The following is a 22,203-nucleotide window of genomic DNA, read 5'->3' as shown; positions in this document are numbered from 1 at the left end:
GCAGCAAAGACGAACACACGCTGTCCTCCCAAGCGTGTGCCCTCAGCCAACTTCTTCTTTTCACATTGCAGACCCACCAAGCTGACACCTCAGAGCTAAAGCATCGGAGGACAATACAGCTCTAGGCAGCTTACAGGCTTTCCCGCAGGCGCCCGGACAGACTACAGGGGGCGCTTGTGCGTGGTGAACCAAGGACACCCTGGACGACTTTTTTTTTTTTTTTTACTGAATATCCTTCAAGGATTTTAGTTCAATTTACAGTCCAATATTTTTTAACTCAACAGTTTTTGTGGTTGCTTATTTTTGAAAAACGTGGCATGCACACTGGATACATAGAGCAGGTCAGCAAATCAAACAATGTAAATGCAGGTGCTGCCTGCCGAATTCGCGGCATTGGATTAAAACAAACCCCCACAAAACAAGCAAATGGAGCGAAAACGCAAATCCATGCCTCAATACATAGAAGAAAATTCCTGTTTTCACACTTTCAAGAAAATTAAAGACGAGGGTGAGGTGGATGCAAGTATTGACTACCCAATGATCTATTGAGTGCACTGGAAGATGAATTTAGAATTTTCAATGTGAGTACAACTATATATATACGCATACACACACACACACACACACACACATTATTTTTTCCAGTTTTAATATAAAAAAATAAACTCCGAAAATGTGGAGCACTACCTCTCGATATGTGCACACGCACGTTTCATTCTACAGTTTCCTTCAATTTCCTCGATAATTGTGCAGACTTCGGTATCTGGCCGAATCCTAAAAACTTGGATTCGGTGCATCCCTAATTTTATATATATATATATATATATATATATATATATATATATATATATATATATATATATATATATATAGAGATAGAGAGAGAGAGAGAGAGAGAGAGAGAGAGAGAGAGAGAGAGAGAGAGAGAGAGAGAGAGAGAGAGAGAGAGAGAGAGAGAGAGAGAGACACACACACACACACACACAGTGCAGTCCGTTTGTAAGAATCACATCCGTCCCAGGTGTTTTGATTCTTATAAGTGGTTGATTCTAAAAAGCAGACCGATAATTTCTGTGGAGCAGAATCAAACTTAGTATGAGAATAAGAGCTAGTACCTTGGATGCAATGTAATGGGTTGACCACTAGATGTCATGAGTTCCCGCATGTATGCATGCCTAGGAAAATCCACAGCTGCCTTTCCTTAACGAATTATGGATAATAGTCAATTGGTTAACTGCCTGTTAAAGTTAATGACACCTCGATAGAAATGGCTTAGCCAATAGCTTTGTGATGGGGGTATAGGAGGCGTAAGGAAGCAGAAGAAACAAAAAGAAACCAAAACTCGAGTAAGAGATCTAGGTTTGCTCCAAACGAAGTACTGTTAGTGCTCCAGCTAGGTTTATTTTGTTTGTTTTATTAGCGGTTGTTTCGCAATACTCCAGCCTGATCATTTACACTGTCCTCGGCCACTCTGTCGCAATACAATTAGCAAAAGCGTGCCATCAGCGGTTTAAATATAGTACACAGATGTCAATGGTGCTCAATCATTGAGGACAATACATCAAAACAATCAAAATAAGTCCTTGTGTGTAAGCAACTTGTTATACGATCATGATGATCATGTTTATTCAAGGCTGCAGAATCCTATTTTACTACGGTATACTTGAGAAGCGATCGTCTCATGAGGGTGCCTAGTTTAACTGCTGTGCAGCATTAAGTGTATGGCCTTTGAATTAAAATGACATTATAGTACAGTATTTTACTGTCAGGACTACCACTGTATTTAATGATCTACGGTTACTTATTTTCTGTTGTGATGCAAATCTCACAGTTTTTCATTTAGCAGAGATGCAAAGCTCTGCAATCCCACCCCCCCTTCCCCATTCCCTCTACAGGCACACAATAAAACTGCTGTACTCAGTATGTATTCAATGAATGCGTATTCACTTTATTGAAACAAATGTTTCACTAAAAGAGAACATAAAAAAAAAAAAACATACCTGCACAATGCAGTGGCACAGTCACGTTTGATTACAAACAATGCCGCGTTTCCTGCATTACTGCACTATCCACGCTGTGTATGTGCCTAATCAAATTCAAATTCAAAAACAGCTTTTACTGGCTGTACACGTCATTTCACTTGATCAAGTACCATATTACATGTAATCAGTTTGCCCCAAAATGATTCTTATAAGCAGACTGCTTGATTCTTACAAGCAGATTATTTTACATTGGTTGGTATAGGAATTATTTTGTCCCTGTGGTTTTGATCACTATATGCTGTTGATTCTTATAAACGGACTGCACTAATGATATATATACACACACACACACAATTTTATAAAAACATTATAAGTATATAAAGGAAGAGCTCCTGTACATTTATCACTTTCACTGCACAGTCAAGCAAAAGAGTAACCAGCATCTGTAGAATATCCTCAGAGAAACAGGAAGTACACCCAGTCTACTCTCTGCAAGGCTGACTTGATAGGAATGGTTAGTCCTTTAAAGCTATTACAGAATTACCCCCACAATCGGCCTCTTCTAGACCAGGAGAAGGCTAGAGGAGGCTCCAGTGTCTTGTTTGGTCCAGTTTGGGGGAGCCTGTTAAACACAGTGCTGCTATTCAGTTACTAGAAGAGCTTGTAAAAAGTGAGGGGTGGGGGTAAATTAAAGAGCATTAGGTTAAGAGAGATGAGAACCCCTGAGCTAAGACTCTGCTGGAAACCATAAATCAAACTGACTGAACAACAACACAGAATATGGTAGCAGGCAGTGATCTCTGCCTGCAGTAAGAATATAAATCAAGGACTCATGATTTTTAGGGTATTGTATTTAGACTGGTGACTGTAACACAATGCATTAATCTAATTATAAGGAAATTATCCAAACTGTAGAGAACACAGCCAACCCGTATTCGGTAACAGACCAACAAAGTACTGGTTCAATGTTTTGAGTGCAATTAAACAGAATCAAGCAAGACGAGACTATTAGAACAGTTTTTTTTTTTTTTGGTTAATAACACTGGTAACTCAGGAAAGGGTCAGATTTTTATATCCAAACTGCTACATATTTCTGGCATTTAGGCATCGATGTTTCTTGGTGTCAAAGTGATAAACTCCTTAGCAATTGTTACCAATGTGTAAAGCCCAGTGAATTTTTTTTTTTTTTTTTTTTTTTTTTTTATATTTTTCATTTTCTTTTTCACAAATTTTGTTGTATCCACTAAATTGTGTTTTATTACAGATACATGTTAATAAAATAACTCAAATATATGTATATAAATAAAAACAAAAGTATACATCACATTTAAACTATATACATTTATTAAACATTACTAGTTTTTTGTTTTTTTTCCAAACAAAAACAGAGAAAATAATTTATTTACCATAATTTCTCATTGGTGACAGTAACAGTAATGTAAGTGAAGTCCTCCACTATTTTCACTGTATCTATGTACGGTAAATTTTTGAATGCCTAAATGCCTAGTTTTGCTTTTAACAGATCTTGCTTGTGTACATTTTCTAATGCTTACACAACGTATTTGGTTAAGATTTTTACTTTTCAGAAAACTCATAAAAATGAGATGTTTTCTCTCAAGAGTCAATCTGGCAACCAATTTACATTTTCGAAATAATGTTATCCACGAACATACCCAAAGGCAACATGTGGCAAGACATGGAAAACGTGTGTGTGCGCCCCATAGGCTGCGGACCCCGGCATTAGTGAGTGATGGACAACCCCTTGCATGTTAGAATTCAGATTTGAAGTTATTTCTATTGTTGGAAAAAGAAAGGCTTGTCAAAGTTCAATGCCAACATTGCCTGAAATGTTTATTATCTTACAACAGCTGTAATATTTAAAATGACAATATGTCAATTAAAATTCATATTTAGAAACTTTAGATGTCATTTTAAGCTACAGTACTACAGTATAACAGTAGAACTCTTTTTGCAATATACTAATTCTTTATGTACCACGGACTGATTTAAGCTTTTAGGTGAGCATATTCAACACCAGAGTCTCCATGGTACTGTTTTACTTCTCTAACATGCAGCTGCAGACAGTAGTGGTTTAAACGTATATGCTAGTGATTTCCAGGAGGTTAGATTGAGTTAATCAGTAATTGCAGAAGACCAAACCAAATTAACAAGCTGTGAGTTCAAAGCACCTTTGCTTGCCAGGAATTCTAAGGCAGCTCTCAACCATATATGTAATATTTCGATATAAGCGATAGTTACGCTCAGTGAGAATGCAGTACTGTGCACATTTGAGTGCTCTACCCTGAAAGGACAGGCACTGAAGCTTTAATAAATGTTCTTCCCAGAAAGCTATTTAACGCAAATGGTAGAAAATATGTGGACAGCCACTGAATTGATGGAGACAACATCTTTATTAAGTGGTTGCATGCATATTTCCATCACCCTAGGCACCATCCACTTTTTAAATCTATGTATCTCGTTATACAGAAATTCTAACCACCTGGGCAGCCAATGAAGGAAACAGACCCCAACAATTATGAACAGTTCCACAGTGAAGGACATTTGATTTAGGTTCCTTACAGTCTCATACGTATTTCACTTAAGTAAATATCAGCATTTAATTGGACTCTACAGTGTTAAAACCTGTTTCGAGTTAACCTGTTGACAGGACGTATTTAAAATAATTTCCCCAAGCTCTTTTGAGATGTTGTCCTTTCGACTTCATGCCTAGTAAAAGTAAAACATTTCAAGACAATGATTTCAATAAGATTTTAATTGCCTTTTTACTGGCTTCAAAGAAATGGTAAAACATCTTGACTCTTCATCTATAAACAGGGGATTCTGATATTTCTAAAGGGGAATTTTTACCCTTTATGTTTTCCAGTTTGAGGTCAGATTCTGTGATAAACATGAAAGCGATGCTATAGAATGGCACTCATCTTCCTCTGACAGCCACCACAAAGTAGATGAGAGATATGATAAAATGAGAGGAGGCAGGTTTCCTGTAAGAACTGGGAAATTATTTAGAAACAGACATTATGTGTTTCACAGATTTGTTTCAAAGGTTATCAAGCAAAACAGTTTAAGGAAATGTCATCAGGTTACATGAGATTTGCCATGGATCAAAGAATTGCAGAACATGACATGTCATTGCACTGTTTCAAAGCATTCACAGTAGGAATTACTGGGAATGTACCACGGAAACATGGCTACAGTAAAAGACTACAGAATTCACTTGAAGATAAGAAATGGTTTTGTTGAATACATCCAGTCAGCAAAATAATTTATTAACTTTTTTTCTCAATTAATCACATTTGATGTGCGTGTCAGGTGGTAACAAAAGTACACTGCCAGAATATCCTTCTCAAGTGTTGCAAAAGTATGCAAATTACTACTGGGCTTCAGAAAAAGATTACAAGTGCATAGGCACACTAGATACTTTAAGCTAACACACCAGTGCCACTGTAGAACACTAGATGCTGACAAGAACAAACATTGTCTAAAAGAACATGAACTAAGCAGATTCAGGACCCTTATTCCAAAGAATGCTCACAATGTAAGAGGCTTGTTTACTTTGTTATTTTGGGTGCTGTATTATTTATACCCTCTATTTAACTGCATAGAGAGCAGAAAATAAAAGGTCAGTTCTTTTTTTCACCCTGAAAGCTATAATTATTATTTCTCTTTACAAAAAAAAATAATAATAAAACAAAAAACACTGCATGTAAAGCGCAGAGGAATAACATGCCACAAACCTGTGGCATATAGTAAAAACTACTCTTATTTTGTACGTGTGGGTGCAAAGACATAAAACTACAATTAGGCAAACACTTTGGCTGGTGTCTTCTTCAGAGTACTGTTTTAAATGAATTGGATAATAAAGCACTGCTGTATTAAATGCACCACATACCTGCATGCTTCTTGCTTTGTGCTGACTGTTCGTCATCCTTCTGGATTTTGTCCTTTCAACTTCATGCCTATGAACCCAGCCACGCAGCTCATGAGCTAACCTATAAATACCAACAGAAAAAGAAATCTGAAATATATGATTATAGAAAGTTGTTGTATGAGTTAGCAAAACACGATTTGATTAATGGTTTTCTTTACTGGAAAAGAAACGTTTCTAATGTTTTATTTTTAGAGATCTCTTTTATCCTTGTGAAGTTATCATGTGCACACAATGAAATAAAATGACCATCACGGTGCAGAGTAAAAACGTCTCCCTGGAAGATATTGATAACGCTTCACGAGTTACTGGACACAATTGGTTAAAGAGGCAAGTACTTTCTACAAGCTAGAAAAAATACTGTTATTCATACTTTACACTGTCACAATACTCTAACCTGATGTTTCAATAGCGAACAATTACCAATTTCTTCACAAGCAAAACTGCAAAACAGATGAATCAGTACAGTGAAAGAAAGCAGAAGGCTCCCTCCATTAAAACTGCCCTAATTTACAATATTAAACTAACAGAGTATGTAGAACTACTTCATCTGAAGCTAATGTAACAGTTATTATCTTTAGAAAAGCTTTGAAGTGGTTTGTTATTGAGGCCAGTCTGTCCTGGTATCTATCTGTGAGACAGCTTGTGTTTATCTGATCAATCTACTCACTGCAACTACAGAGCACGGTTCACATGATATATACGATCTGGATATGCTCAGTCCTGACCTGATAGACTTGGTCCTGTTGACATGAGGCTGACATGAGGGAGATGGAAAATACAACAGAGGCTCCTCCCTCACCACCATCAAGGCCTTCTGATCCAAGGCTGAGCTGTCAGATCTTTATATAAAAAAAAAAATATATATATAATAATAATAAAAAAAAAAATGGAGTGAAACATTGTTAATACTACGAATACAGATTAAACACTTTTATAAAGTCTGACAACAGTATTAGCAAATCAGTACATGACAAGAGTAATCTCTCTGGCATTCGCTTTCACTGGAATTCCAAATCCTGCTAAAACAGGACACTGCACAGTTTAAAGAAATGAAATGTCATAAAGACATCTCTCTGTTCACTCAGTGTGTCTTGTAGTTATCACCCAATTAAGGTAGAGGACCTCAGAATGCTGTTGTCTAGAAACTCACTCCAAAAGAAGCTTGCTTTGAAACTTCCAACTGTTCTATGCAGCAGGCATTCCTGTTTGATAACAGGACTTTAGTATCCTCATAATCAAGGACAGTTTAAGTAGGAAAACCGGCTACTTAGGACACCTGCCCTTTATACTGACACATTAAACCATGTCCTGCTGTAGTTTCTTATTTTGGGCATAATGCTGATAAGCAGTTAAGGAAATATACACCGGTATATTATCATACATATTCCCAAGTAAGTGCAGCAAATTTGTCATTTATTTTATGAGGCACTTTTTTTCCCAAACTGCCATCATCAAAATCTATATCATTATTCAGTGTAATTTAAGACTAAATGTATGCAATAAAAAGAAGTCAGACAACGAACACTGCAAATATAATCTGTTTTGGAGTGCTACAGTATAATCACAGGGGTATTATATACAAGAGTATATAAAACAGAATAGTTCTTCATATGAACAAAAGCATATTCAATGACATATTTAATGACATGCCACCTCCCCAAACTGGTCACCTATCACTGAAGTGGAAAATATTCAAAGTTATCGTACCTTACACTGAACTAGGAAATGCCATGGAAAACTACTGCTCTTCAAGTATTCACCATCGTGTCAACATGACACCCATCACTGGCAATTCCATATACCCAGGAGAGCTGCGTGATAATTAATCCTTGAATGAACAGATTGGGGACATACAGCCATATCTGGTTCCCCCAAATCAGCTGCCCCATCTTTTGAATTTGCATTGAGGTGGACGCTACCAGTGATTTATAAAAGCATTTACTCAAAAGGAGTGCGATTACCACTCAAAGATCTCACTACCTGCAGAATTCAGAGTTGCTTTAACCCAGCACTGCAGCACACTGGATAAACATCAGACATGTGTTACAATCTATCAGCTCTATGAAGTATTTATTGCTCAAGGTTAATTGAAAGGGTTTCTTATGAGAGCAAGATTTTGTGACCGGCATTTTGGATCAAAGTCCGGGCCGCGTGATGCAAACTCACTCATATTCAACTGTACACCATGGTACGAAACAACTCAATCCCAAATGGTGAACTAGAAAACATTTATAACATTCAGGGGGAAGTTCTCTCTGCTTTCTTTCTGCACTGTTTTGGGGTATGTAAAGTGGTTTGCTGTGTTGCAGCTTGTACAGGGACAGCTACTGTATGAATGAAGAATTCTACACATCACACATGGTATACTTATCTTGCAAGCCACTTTTTCAACATGATGACAACCACACTGCTGACAGCAGGGCATGAAGCCGGCAGAGCTCAACCATTGCGGCTCTCAATACATAAGATTACAATCATTTAGTTACACAGGTTTAGGAGCATTTGATCAGATTTCTTAAGTAATCCTTACTTGTCAGGAAACAGTCTTCCATTACAGTTTAGTACTATATGAAATGCCAAAGTATAGAGACATAAGCACAATTCAGTGTGAAACTTTAGCTTTAAAACAAAAAAAAAAAGGATATAGTTACACAACATTCCACTCAGTTTAGGAATTGCTCATGTTAGTGCTTAAATTCCCCTTTGAATTACAGAAGTCTTCATTAGCATTGCCATACAAATTATAGCATCTCACCAAACCTAGTGAACTATGAGGGAGGGCCTTTGCCAGAAAAATAAAATAAACATTCATGCAATATCTTCAAAAGGGTGTTTGAATGAAGTTTAACAATATATGGTAAATAAAAGCCATCTTGCACTTTTTGCTCTGTCTATAAACCCATAAACCCTTAACAATACTGAGCTCGAAAATGCACACACCACGACAATGAAACAAAATGCAGCCATCATCATCATTGGCACAGACTGTACTAAAGGGCTTTTTCCATTCTGTGATTTACGTCAGCTGCGTTCTCAGATTCAAGTCAAACTTTTTTTTTTTTTTTTTTGCTTTGAAAGGAATTGGGTTAGTAGCCATCTCACTTCAAAAACAGTAAAGAATCATAGCCGGTCTTCAACTAAAAAATGTTTGCATACAGTTTAGACCACACGAAATGTTTTGAAAGCACAATAAAGTATTGTTTTGTTTTTCATTTAAAACATACATATCCATTTAACCAAATTTAAAACATATGCATTTGTTGAAATCACATTTTCTGATTGTCATCTTACTTAAAAATCTGCCTTTAAAACATATGGTACCAGCAGCTTAAAAAACTAAATAAGATTTTTTTTTTTCTTTCTGATTGATAACTATAATCCGACTCATTCTGAAGAGTCATGACAGAAAATCATGAGGAAAAAAGAAAGACCATGGTTTCTATAAAATGGATGATTTCTGTCTAAGAAATAATTACCTGTCAGGGGTTTGTGGAATGAGAAACTCAGGTGTTTCCTGCGCCATGTTATTCTCATTTTCAGTCGAGAATTCAAGCAGATGTCTGCTGCTGTGTACTGCACTGGAGATCTTGGTGCTTGGATCTTGCTGAAATAAACTGAAATTATAAAAAAGACCTGCACTTAATTTTAATGTATCATATCCGGTTATATGCTTTTTTTATACAGTTCATATCAGACTGTAAATGACAACTGACAGCATTAGATGCAAGATCACTCTGCATTAAAAGGTGGCATTTAGTGAATGAAGAAACTTTCAAAAGATACTCATCATTTTAATTGATGTCTGATGTCTTTCCATGACTTTCAACAAAACTAATTAAACATGCTAATATGCAGTGGTAAGACCATCTGTCACAAAGACTGTCCAACTACCTGTTCAGGGAATACAGAGGAGTGAGCAGGCAGGGGTGCAACTGAGAAGAACTCATGCGTTATTAACAAGAAGTGAGACTTGGAATGAAAGCATTAATACAGTCTGTGGGGGTTTGGGACTTTTATTAGGCACCAGAATTGCAAACGAGATTAGTCAGAGTAAGGCTCCTTTTTTTTTTTTTTAATGCATGAGTTTGACGGGTGCTACAGTATATAGTGTTCTAGACTAACTATAATACACTGAGAAACTAGCCACAGTTTAAGCACTAACTTGTTTATGACAGATTCTCAGATGTAACTGAACACTGATCCAGCAATGAGATCATACTTTGTTTGCAAGTAATAAGGTTAGTTATACTGCTGTGGGAGACCACATGTATTTCCCTAGACATGAACTACTCATTTAGTTGAATAAGAACTCTCGTTCCCATATTTTTCAGACTTACACTTGAAACCAAGACATTCATTCATATATCGGATTCATTCATATCGGTGCTGTGAAAAAGTATTTTTCACATTGAATTTGGTCAGATCTTTTTGTGGCTTGTAGTAGTGTATAAAGGGAGTCTGAGAGAAAGAAATGACACCAAAGTTTGGTGCTTCTTTCATTTGTTTGGTGTGCAAGGTAATCAAACAGGCAACCTTCAGGTGTGAAAAAGTTATTGCCACCCACCCCCCCTAGTTAACTCAACCCAATTAAAGGGATAGTTAGGGTCAGCTGTTTGAATACTTTTGTTAACAATCAGGCCTGATTTAGGCCAGCCCTGTCCAATATAAATCTGACAAACTTTGGCCCTTACCATCAGAGTGAAGTTGTCAGCACACAGGTTCTAGAGGCACATCATGCCACGATCAAAAGAAATTCCTGAAGACCTCCAGAAAAAAAGTTATTGATGCCTATCAGTCTGGAAAGGGTTACAAAGCCATTTCTAAGGCACTGGGGCTCCACCAAACCACAGTCAGAGCCATATTGTCCAAATGGAGAAAGTTTGGGACAGTAGTGAATCTTCCCAGGAGTGGCATCCTGCCAAAATCTCTCCAAGAGCAAGGTGTAAAATCATCCAGGAAGTCAGGAAGAACCCTAGAACAACATCCAGAGATCTGCAGGCCTCTCGCCTCGGCTATGGTCAGAGTTCATGATCCCACCATCAGAAAGACACTGGGCAAAAATAGGATTCATGGCAGAGTAGCAAGGCTGAAACCACTGCTCACTAAGAAGAACGCTCGTTTCAGGTTTGCCAAAAAGCACCTAGATGATCCTCAAGAGTTCTGGAACAATGTTCTATGGACAGATGAGTCAAAAGTGGAACTTTTTGGCCAACATGGGCCCTGTTATGTCTAGCAAAAACCAAACACTGCATTCCACAGTAAGAACCTCATACCAACGGACAAGCATGGTGGTGGTAGTGTCATGATTTGGGGATGCTTTGCTGCATCAGGACCTGGACGACTTGACATCATTGAAGGAGCCATGAATTCTGCTCTGTATCAGAAAATTCTACAGGAGAATGTCAGGCCATCCGTCTGTGAGCTGAAGCTGAAGCACAGCTGGGTCATGCAGCAAGACAATGACCCGAAACATACAAGCAAGTCTACATCATAATGGTTGAAGAACAAGAAATCAAAAGTTTTGGAATGGCCTAGTGAAAGTCCAGACCTAAACCCCATTGAGATGTAGTGGCAGGACCTGAAACGAGCAGTTTATGCTCAAAAACCCACAAATGTCACTGAGTTGAAGCAGTTCTGCATGGAGTGGGCCAAAATTCCTCCACAGTGCTGGGAGAGACTGGTCAATAACTACAGGAAGCATTTGGTTGCAGTTATTGCTGCTAAAGGTGGTGTAACCAGTTATTGAGTCTAAGCGATTACTTTTTCACACGGTGTTTGCATAACTTTCTTTAATAAATAAATGAAACAAGTATCAATTCTGTGTTATTTGTTCACTCAGGGTCCCTTTTTTTCTAATATAAGATTTTGGTTGAAGATCTGATAATATTCAATGTCAAAAATATGCAGAAAATCAGACAGGGGGGCAAATACTTTATGGTACTGTGTGTGTGTGTGTGTGTGTGTGTGTGTATATATATATATATATATATATATATATATATACACACACACACACACACACATACACACACACATATATATATATATATACACATACACACATACATACATACATACACTAGCTGAAGTACCTGCCGTTACCTAGGGAAATTCAATATTTCATGCATGACAAATTAGGGAATGGTAGCCTTATGTTTTCTCGATCTTGGGTGTCGCACAATGCGCTCTGACCCCTTTCCCTTTTTTTTTTTTGTTTCTGCAATTTGTTTTTGTTTTTTTGGTTTCTTTAATTTGAGATACATGGCTACTGTAGTGATCCAGCAATGGGTTTACTAAATAAAATACCTCAGGGGTCAAAATTTTGAATCCAAACATAGCCCTCAACCTCTGTCTGGATAAAAGCGGAGGCCATGCCAAGTTTGGTTGCACTGGCTCCTGCGGGGTTCGAATGCATAAAGGAACAGTCCAACTTTCCTGTTTATATATTAAGATTTCTACACTTTCTACATCATAAGCCCGCATTTCAGAGTTGTGCGCGTATCGAATGCATTTGCACCCACACCTACTTAAGAGACTGCCGACAGCAAAATGAAAACACCTATTGATACTTACTGGCTCCAACATACACAAAATAGAGACCTTATAGGTCTTGTGATGCAAGAAACATTTGAGTATATAACAAAACTATTCCTTTAGGTCTCTGTGACAGAAACAGAATGATTCTTGGTGGTAAATCTCCCTCCCGGCCTGTGAGGGCACTAAGTACAGAGCACCCTGGACCACATGGCCTGGCAAGTCATTCCCAGGGTTAAAAGGAAGGGTTGTCATCTAGAAAGGGGGCGGAGCTCCGGTGAACCCGGAAGGGAAACGATGTGGCAGCAGTGGATTAAAGGAGCTGCTGCAATCGTTTACCAAGTGTTGGTACAAACAGGAGATGGAGCGATGTGATCTGTTCCTTCATTTATGGTTAAGGAAACGACCCGGAAGGACCTGTGTTAAAAATATCGTACAAGTGTTTTGTTTGTTTTGTCTCGTCTCTAATTGTTGTTATTAGTAGACGGCTAACATGTTCTGGTACTGTCGCCAGAGGTCAGCACGAACCCGGACATCACTACACCTGTGTCATGACAATAATTGTATTAACACCACGAGCACTGCAGCACGCACCCAGGACTGGTGGCCGTGTTTGTACATTGTGTGTGTGTAACTGGACTGTGTTTATAATTTGGGATTGCAAACCCTTTATTTTGAACAGTGCAATACATATTGCTGTGTATTGCCTGGGATTATTGTTTGAGTTCACCAGACCTGGACTACAACATTAAAGCTTTCTAATTGGATTATTACTGTCTTGTCTCCTGATTAAGCACTGCATCACTTCTGCATCTGTACACTGTTACCACTTTGCCACAGTCTCTTAAAAATAAAACACTTCTTGCAACTGTAGAAACATACTCAGTTTCTTTGAATTTCAACTGGGCTGGAAAAAACTCATTACTCCTCAAAGCTTGACAGCATGGAAACTCTTGTTAATGTCACTTAATGATACTGGTCTTGTCATTCTTTCCAGCATGGAATACTCACACTCCAGCTATGGGAAAAAATAATTTGCATTACCTAGCATTTTAGGATTCAGACATGATAAAAAAAATTTAAAAAAATTAAAAACTATACAAATATAATTTAGATCTTTTATTTAACATCATGTAATCAACGAAACTACAAAATGAAATCGCAAAATTCTACCGGAAGCTTTCCATTTTTGTCAGTTTTTCACTAAGTATATGGAAAGCTACAAAGAGGTATGCAATTCAATATGTTAACGTAACATTATTCAGCATGTTTCGTTCGAAATGACATGCATGTACAGATGCAACATTTTCTGTTTTAATTTGCAGGTTGAGGGCATGAGAACTGTTGGCATTCAGCTAGCCAGGAATTGAATCACTTATCTAGGCTGATTTTGTATTTGTCTAATAAACTACACATTTTTTAAAGTGTTACTGAACATGCTGTAGGGTTTAAAACACAATAAATTACTTTCCGTATTATGCATCAGGTCTTCCCAACAAAATGCTGAACCAGGTGATGTTTTGAATTCAGAAGACATTTTGACAGGAAGACCCGATGCACAATAAAAACTGGTCAAAACTGATTTATGACCAGACATATGTTAACAAAAACATAAAAACAAATCACTTGTAAATCATATTGCAGGAATATGTACACAAAAGCAGGAAGACAGAGAAAGTAATGTGATGTGTTTATACCCTGCTTGAATTCCCCTGTACAAAAAATGTTTTCTTCCCTTTTAAAATATTATAAAATTCTAATTCTGTGTGCTATCACTTAGGCCAGATCGGTCCTTCCTTGGCTGTAACTAAGGCTCAAGTAAACCTTTTAATTTGAGATTCAGCAGTTTATGATATTTATGTTGTATTATCAAGTAACAAGAAATATGATACATATACAGGAACGGTACGTGACGATAAATACTCTGAATTAGCACAGTCATTGAAAAAGCATCAATTGATGTTTACTAATGCTTGTAGCATAGGTGATGCTGCTGTTAATGCAAGCCTGCTTGCTCACAAAATAGCTGCTTCTTCAAAACCATTTTCTGATGGAGTTCTTGAAGAAATGCTGCTGAAATACTGTCTTGAGAAGCAACAATCTTTCTCCATCATGAATATCGCCAAATCAAAATGTTATTCTCAATTTAACTCGATACTCAAGATATCCTCAGCCTAGTTATTTGATCCAGATGTTGACTGTGCTGGTTCAAGCAAAGGTTCCAGGTATCAGGAGCAACAGTAGCAGTCACTAATGTTCTTTGCCGTTATCTTTTTGCTGAGTGCTAAATAAAAAATTGATCAGTATCTATTTATATCTTGCTTTTTTTTTTTGTTGTGCTGGGACGAACATTAATTGTTATGTTTGGACATTCATTCAAGATTTAGATATTTGTTCAAATATCTAAATAAAAAACAAGTGATTAAACACTTCAAATAAAACATACATTAAAAAGACGGCATTGTGCAACATAAACAATGTTTACTCACCGTTTTAGGATTGCATCATGAAAGAAAATTAAAACGTTGATTAATATAGAGTTTTGCAAGTATGACCCATATCATAGTATTGCAGACAGAAATGGACCCCAATTGTAGCGGCAGTAAGAATCCAAGCGTGCAACTTGTATCTTCCAAAATAGAAAGCTATTTTATTTAGCAAACAGAGTGAACAGCAATGCTAGGGCTGATTTTAGGCGACAGTCAGAACACACCAGGAGAACACCCCCCAATGTTCCATGCCCCCCTCCCCTCACAGCAGCAGTAGCAGCAGCGAGGGAAAGAGAGCAGCGGCTCCAACAGAAAAATCAAAAATCTCGCGAAGGCGACGGTTGTCTGCGATCAAATTGGACGGACAATATATATATATATATATATATATATATAATATATATATATATATATATATATATATATATATATATATATATATATATATATATATATACACAGTTAAAATCATTTTTGACTGATACAGACATTGTTTTTTGACAGGGTTCAATGCTGGACTAAATCTTAAACCATTTGAAAGCACGACTCAGTTTGCAAGCACACTCAATATGCATGTGCAAACCTACAACATTTGATTGTTGGGTAAACCCAGAATGTGTTTACTTGACGAGTATTGCCTTGGAAATGATTGTTTAATTCCGTTTTTTTTCACTGCACATGTTGAAGCGCAGAATAAGGAGATCCGAACACAACCATTTAACTGTGGGTTACAGATTTAATGTATGTTCAAATACATTTTTAAACCACTGTACAAAAAAAAAAAGAAAAAAAACTTGAGGATTTTAACAGCAACATGTTTTGTCAGCACAGTTAAATAACATGTTTGTGTCTGTGAATTGCCACGTTGATTAAGATTCATATGAAACAGAGGATACTTTTGAAGCAATAGCAGGGACCTCCCTCATAACTAGAGATATCCAGGGGCAAGAGGCAAGACCTATAATCAACTAACTCAAGATGCTTCACGTTCTGGTTTCAATCATTTTGGTCAACTGAATACAATACATGCTTACCTCAATGGGCCACTGTTCAGCATTATGAATGCCAAGACCACCAGGACACAAACAGACCTCCTTTTTGGTGCTGTTATCTTCAGGATTAGGTTCTAGAAAACAAAACACAATCTATATAAATTTACTTCTATTGGGAGAGTTAGGATTTAGTATTGCATATTTCTATAGCATTAATATCATGTACTGTAAAATAAAGTGATACAGTCCTCAGTGTTAATACCACTGGCTGTGTGTGTGTGCGCGTGTTTGTGATTATACCCACCTCTGATGAAAGCCCATCAAGCCGTTTTTGAAGGGAACCATTTTCATTCTTCAGTTTTTCGTTTTCAGACAGAGCTACCTTCAACCTGGCCTCCAGAGTGAGCAGATATTCCTTTTTCTTTTTCCTCGATTGAGAAGCAGATTCACGGTTTTTGAGAATACGCTGCTGTCTCCTCAACACATTCTTGAGGGGGGGGGGGGGGGGGGGGGAATCAATTTGTAAAATTAATTAATAAAAATACCTCACACCCAAAAAAAAAAAAAAACCAAAACAATAGAAGTAGGTACCATGCACAAAGGGTTTTGGCTCCCATTCTCTTCTGAATGTTGCATTTGGTAAGGCTTAAAAACTCAGAACTTGATTCACTCAGCTTAAGCAAGGCAATCATCTTTTTTTTTTTTTTCTTTGAAATGGAACCAGAAATAATGCAAAACAGATCATTGTGTGTTGCTAATCAGATTACAGCATTAATTTGGTTATTAACTCACTGATAATGACTCCAACTGTACATAAAAAGCTGGGTCACTTTGATTAGGTTCTAATGAATCAGTCTGCTGCAAATGAAATTCAAATGTTTCTATTAAGGTTCCAGTTGTTCACAGCAATTGGCTAGTCTTGCTATGCCTCCTCAGCAGATGGAAAGCTACAAAGAGGTATGCATGTTGCAGTACAACATGGAAAAAATGACATGGAATCACTAAATCCCAAATGGATATCTGTAATGAGTAACAAATGTTGATGACTCCAACACGTGTCTGAATGCATTGCACAACTCTTAAAATCAGTTTTAATGCAATGTTTGAGACCATTTTTTCTTGTGTATAATAAACGTCCACATCTTATCACAACATGAAAACAAAACTCCTGTTTCTGTGCAGCTTTCAGCCTTTTGCTGGACACCCATATCCATCCGTAATATAAGTCTGCAACTGCACGTCGCTGAAACTGCAATTTGATTTATAAAACGCAAGAAGGTTGTTTCTTTGCAAACTGCAGAAGTGAAATTCACTGCATGTGCTGGCAAAACTATTTAGCTCTAAAGTGAAGTTTAGCTGTTTATAGACTGAAGTTGGAAAAAGAGTAGTGTTGGGGAAAAATGAAAGTACCAAGCCTACTTATAATCCTAAACAAATCCCAATAACATTGCACAAAAATGCAGCTGGTTGCTCTTCTTTAGCATGGCATCACAATCCTGTGGCTATTGTTGTTATTGAAATCCGCAAGCCGAGATGCTTGTCAGTTAACTGGGATCTGTAGCGAGATTGGTTGCAATTCAGCAGTGAAAATGTTTACTCACACAAGTAGGTGGACCCGAAGAAAACCAGCATTTGCTTGGCTACATTGCGGATATTTGGGAACTTAGTTTCACTCAAAGAGGAATAAAACTTGTCCAGTGTTACTGAATTGTGCTTTTCCTTGAACGTAGTTCACATTGGAGTTCAATGAGCTTCAGATGCAATTCTTCTGGGACTTTCTCGTAGTCAAATGGGCATGGGCACCAGTTCTAGGGTCTTCTCAATCTTTTCAAAGTTGGAAAATCGACGAGAAAATTCCCTGCAAGCCACTCAGAATTTTGCTATATTTGTCTGCCTTCTCTGATGACACTTCCATACATTTATGTATTGGAAAGTGAGCGAGCACTTTGCTTTTTATGTATTTCGCAAACAGGACAAATTTTACTTTAAAAGCTTTCACACTGGAGTACAATTCATGTACAAACATACCCTTACCTTGCAGGTTCACAGTAATTTTGTTCAAATGTGTTATGATATCCTCACCAAACTCAAGGTTGCACACCTAGTTCGGATTCTTTTAATTCAGAGAATTTGCCTTCTTTCATCCTTAAGCTCCCACACTCACTGCAGCACATTTGCTAAACTAAGCCAGTGGACATTCATATTATAAAAAGTCAGTCAGGGTCTTATTTTGTTTCGTGATCTTGAATGCCAGAACATAACTTGCCATAGTACAGAGGCTGAACTTTGTCGCATAAAAATGTTTTGTTGTTCCTTTGGTTAGAAGTGAATTGTTCAGCTTTCCTTGCCTTTTCCTCAGTTGCCAAGTTACAGCTACAATTACAATGTTTCATTGTAAAATGACAGTTAAAATTGTATTCTTTGAACACGGCAATGTTCTCCTGACAAATCAGGCATATAGCCTTTGATCTCACGTCAGTAAGGCTGAGGCGATGCATCGTTTGACAACTATCGATAGTCAAGCCTGTGCATTTTTTTTGTGTAAAGGGTTTAAGCAAAGGAAAGCTTTTTTTTTTTTTTATTATTATTAAAATTTGTAATCAGCAATTATTTTTTGCATTAAGCACAGAACGTCTCTTGTCCCCTCATGTCTGACTCACTGAATCTGCATGTGATTGAGCTTGCCTCCCCCCGTGAGTGTTGACTGATGGGATTGCATCTGTGCAGGAGTCCTCAAAGTAACAGACCAAGTTAAGAGCGTTGTGTCAGAATTACAAATTCTGTATCGACCGAGCTACAACTGATTCAAATAAACACAAAAATAACAATATATTTTATTATTACTATTTGCATAAACTGATGTAATCAATGTAAAATGCATAATAGTTTTTAAAGAGTGACTAGCAATGTTACACAGTAATCCACAGCTCCACATGTATTAATGCGTTTAATTTTTTTGCCCTTTCATTACGTCGATGAATCAATGAGTCTGCTTTTTTGGAGAAAGACATATCGTTAGTGAAAAATTAGGCATCGCCCCAGCCTTACACGTCGGTGAAGTCTATTCTTTGTTAAACCTGGCACTCAGTCAATATCCACTTTCCTCTTCTTTTAAACACTTTTTTTTTTTCAAAAATGCACAAAAAAAAAAATCACTACTGCAGTTAAAAGAAACCACATGCTCACAGGACTGAATCAACATCATACACCTACTGCGTCTCACGTGGGCCAGTGCAAAGTGGTTTGTTTTGGCAAGGCACTGCGAGTGCCTGCGTGTTTATAAGTCAGCACCTGATGATCGTAGGTCGAGAGATGTTACTTTGGAATGAACTGAAGCACTTATCAAGACTGAGTGAAGGAGAGTTTATATTTTACTATATTTAGTAATTGAGTAATTTATTAATTTAAAAACACTGCAGCTCACAAGCCATATGAAATGTCCCCACGGGCTGCAGTTTGCCCACCCTTGGTATAACAGCTACTATTTATTCTTTTCAAGAGTAAAATAAAAACGCAAGATGAAACAAGTTTTCCAGCAACAAAATCCTACATGCAATAAAGCCAAGTTATTCCTCTTATGGTCACATCACATTTTTACAGTGGACCCGGTGTTCAATATAGCAATTATACAAAAACAAAGCACCTGAATAATATTATAAATGCACTCAATGGGGGTTGTTTATAAACCCCTGTTTTACCTTGTTAAATTATTTCAAGTGACTTCCACTACTCTAGTATGCAGTGTTCATCCGAGATCTGATTACCGAATTATACACTCATAGACCGCTGGAGAAAGAAAGCAGGTTGGTTCTGTGCACAGTAGGTAATCTGAACTTTTGATTGCCAACTATGACCTTTTCCATGGAAGAAGGCTGTCTATCCTGGACACCCCTGTGGTTCTGTAATACTGTAATACAACCACACCTGTGAGTGTACAGTATCAAGAAGGTTTATGGCACAGGGACTTAAACTAAACATAGTTTTAGTGGCCCATGGATGACAGACAGATATTTTACACACTGTTGGTCTGTTTCCATGGACTGTGTAAGAAACAAAAAATACAAAGTGGATGCTAGCTCGATTTGACTGTTTAAGTCACAAATTTAATCTTAAATTGTGTGTACATTTTGAAAGATTTATCCAGTTCTGTAATAACAGCCTGGTTTTTCTGCTGTATAATTATTTGGATTTTAAATGTTGTTTGGTTTTAAATCTGTCTCCTAAGCAACTATTAAATCTGGGACCAGTGCCATTGCAGGGAAAACAATACCATTTATTTAGTTACAAATTCAAATTTCTGAACAGCTACCCAACCCAAAACGGCACATACAAACTGGGAACAACAATTGAGAAGACACTAAACTGTACAGCAGTGAAAGAATATGAGGCAGAACAAACAACAAGAACCATAATTAAAAAAAAATAAAAAATAAGTAATGGGATTAAAAGGTATTTAAGGACCTTTCTATTTTATGTATTGTGTTACATGCTCCCATATGTTGCTACAACTGTAAGTAAGGTGTGCATATTGTTTTAATTATTATTTTTTTACACCTTGACCACTTTTTCCCCACAAACTGCATTGCTCTGTGGCTGTTTCTATTACATTTCCAAGATGGCGTCTCATGTATTTCTCAGAACTACATTTTCCATCATCCTCCTGCTCACTGGTAAATCCATCTCAGTTACATATGTGAGCAAGAAGATAATGGGAAATATATTTTGCGTGGTCCTTATATACCCTTTAAGGTTGCTAAAATACCAATAACAACAACAACAACAACGTTAAAAGGAGATTTAAAATAAATAAAATAAATGTTATAGTACCTATAAACATAACTTCCAAACCTTTCCAAAACCATTCTGAAAGGACGAAACCCCCAGTTTCCTTTCCCACCTTCTCCAGGAGCCCGTCAATGTTTAAATATGCTACTTCAGGCAGCATGTGAAAAATTAATTGGAAATATGTTTGCTAATGAAGCACACCTTTTTCATGTACAATGCAAAATAACTTCCACATACAGGACTACACAGCACTTCCCATTGTTTTCAACACATTGTTCAGTGCCTGTAGCTAAAAGGAAACGTGGATTTTTTGTGAAACTGTCCTGTTTTCAATCAAATACTGCCTGGAATCAGTCTTGGTTCTTATGAAATCCACGGGCCGTTTTAACAGGGACGTATTTCTTAACTGTATTTTACATGTTTACAGCTAAATTAAAATCATACTTAAAAGAATATCCTCATATTCTTATGAGTACTAAAACGTGTTACAGCCTTTGATAAATAATATTTGTCTAGGTCAGAAAGTTCATCTTTTTTCAAAACAATGACAACCTAATCAATAAATGATGAGAATTGGTTTAGCCATCATTGGGAATTTAGTGTGTTTACAATTTTGGCTCATACTAACAATTTACATTACCTTGTAATAGCATTCCATAACCCAGAATAAGAGATTTATGTACGCTACAACATTTTCCAGTCTAATGGAATTCCCAAGAGAAATACTGTAATATTTGGAAACAAATGTACAGCTGTTTCAACTCTATTTATCATCATCTCAGAGCTTTATTTTGACCCTTTTGTATCTTTCGGAAAAGCTAGCAAACTAGGAAGCCACAACTTTTTACAGCAGCTTGACACTTCTTGTAGCTTATAATAAGGTTTGTTATTATTTTACCATTTGTACATTATTATATAATCCTATGGATTTCTAATCATAAACCAAAACAAAATATAAATTCTTTCCTATTGAGGTGATATTCTGTGTTTCGTGCACCACACACTGGAAATCTGCCCTTCTCGCTCCCTCTGCAGGCTAGTTCGGCGTATTTGTATGCCCTACAGTGATTAATGAATTGAAATGATAAAAAGATCATAATCGCACATGGTTTAGACAATATAACACTGGATACCTCATCATTTATTCATGGAAACTACAAATAATCCTAGTATTATTATATTATGAATTTCTGTCTCAGACTTGTTTTACACACTTGCAGTGGGAGAAAAGATTCAAACCAGAAATACCTAGGTGGGTTTTGCATAACCTTTTGTATCATGCCCATGTACCATAGTATGTGCTACTGGTGGCAGATGGTGTTTCTAACCTGTTCCATGCCTACATTTAGTCATCTAAATATCTATGGCACTACCATAAAACTTAAAATAATCGCCGGTCTCCAATACTCGCCTGGGCTGTTTGGAAATATGATCACTAGATACCGGGTCTCTCATGAATAATAATAATATAA

At 37.0% G+C, this 22,203-nt stretch overlaps 1 protein-coding gene across 3 annotated transcripts in view; it reads right to left on the bottom strand.

The window, feature by feature from the left end:
- Window positions 1-22,203, bottom strand: part of LOC121330841 (cyclic AMP-dependent transcription factor ATF-6 alpha-like) — a 49,027-nt gene that overhangs the window by 20,159 nt on the left and 6,665 nt on the right. For all 3 annotated transcript variants that reach the window (XM_041277691.1, XM_041277690.1, XM_041277689.1), the window contains exons 8-12: window positions 16,251-16,433; window positions 15,989-16,080; window positions 9,408-9,545; window positions 6,657-6,770; window positions 5,893-5,992 (exon numbers count right to left, since the gene is read on the bottom strand). In XM_041277691.1, coding sequence (XP_041133625.1) covers window positions 5,893-5,992; window positions 6,657-6,770; window positions 9,408-9,545; window positions 15,989-16,080; window positions 16,251-16,433 — 627 coding nt within the window. The remainder of the gene's footprint in view (window positions 1-5,892; window positions 5,993-6,656; window positions 6,771-9,407; window positions 9,546-15,988; window positions 16,081-16,250; window positions 16,434-22,203) is intronic.

Source organism: Polyodon spathula, chromosome 18 (assembly GCF_017654505.1).
Source record: "Polyodon spathula isolate WHYD16114869_AA chromosome 18, ASM1765450v1, whole genome shotgun sequence".
NCBI lineage: Eukaryota > Metazoa > Chordata > Actinopteri > Acipenseriformes > Polyodontidae > Polyodon > Polyodon spathula.
Note: the sequence above shows the minus strand (reverse complement) of the source record. Positions and strands in the feature narration are given on the sequence as shown.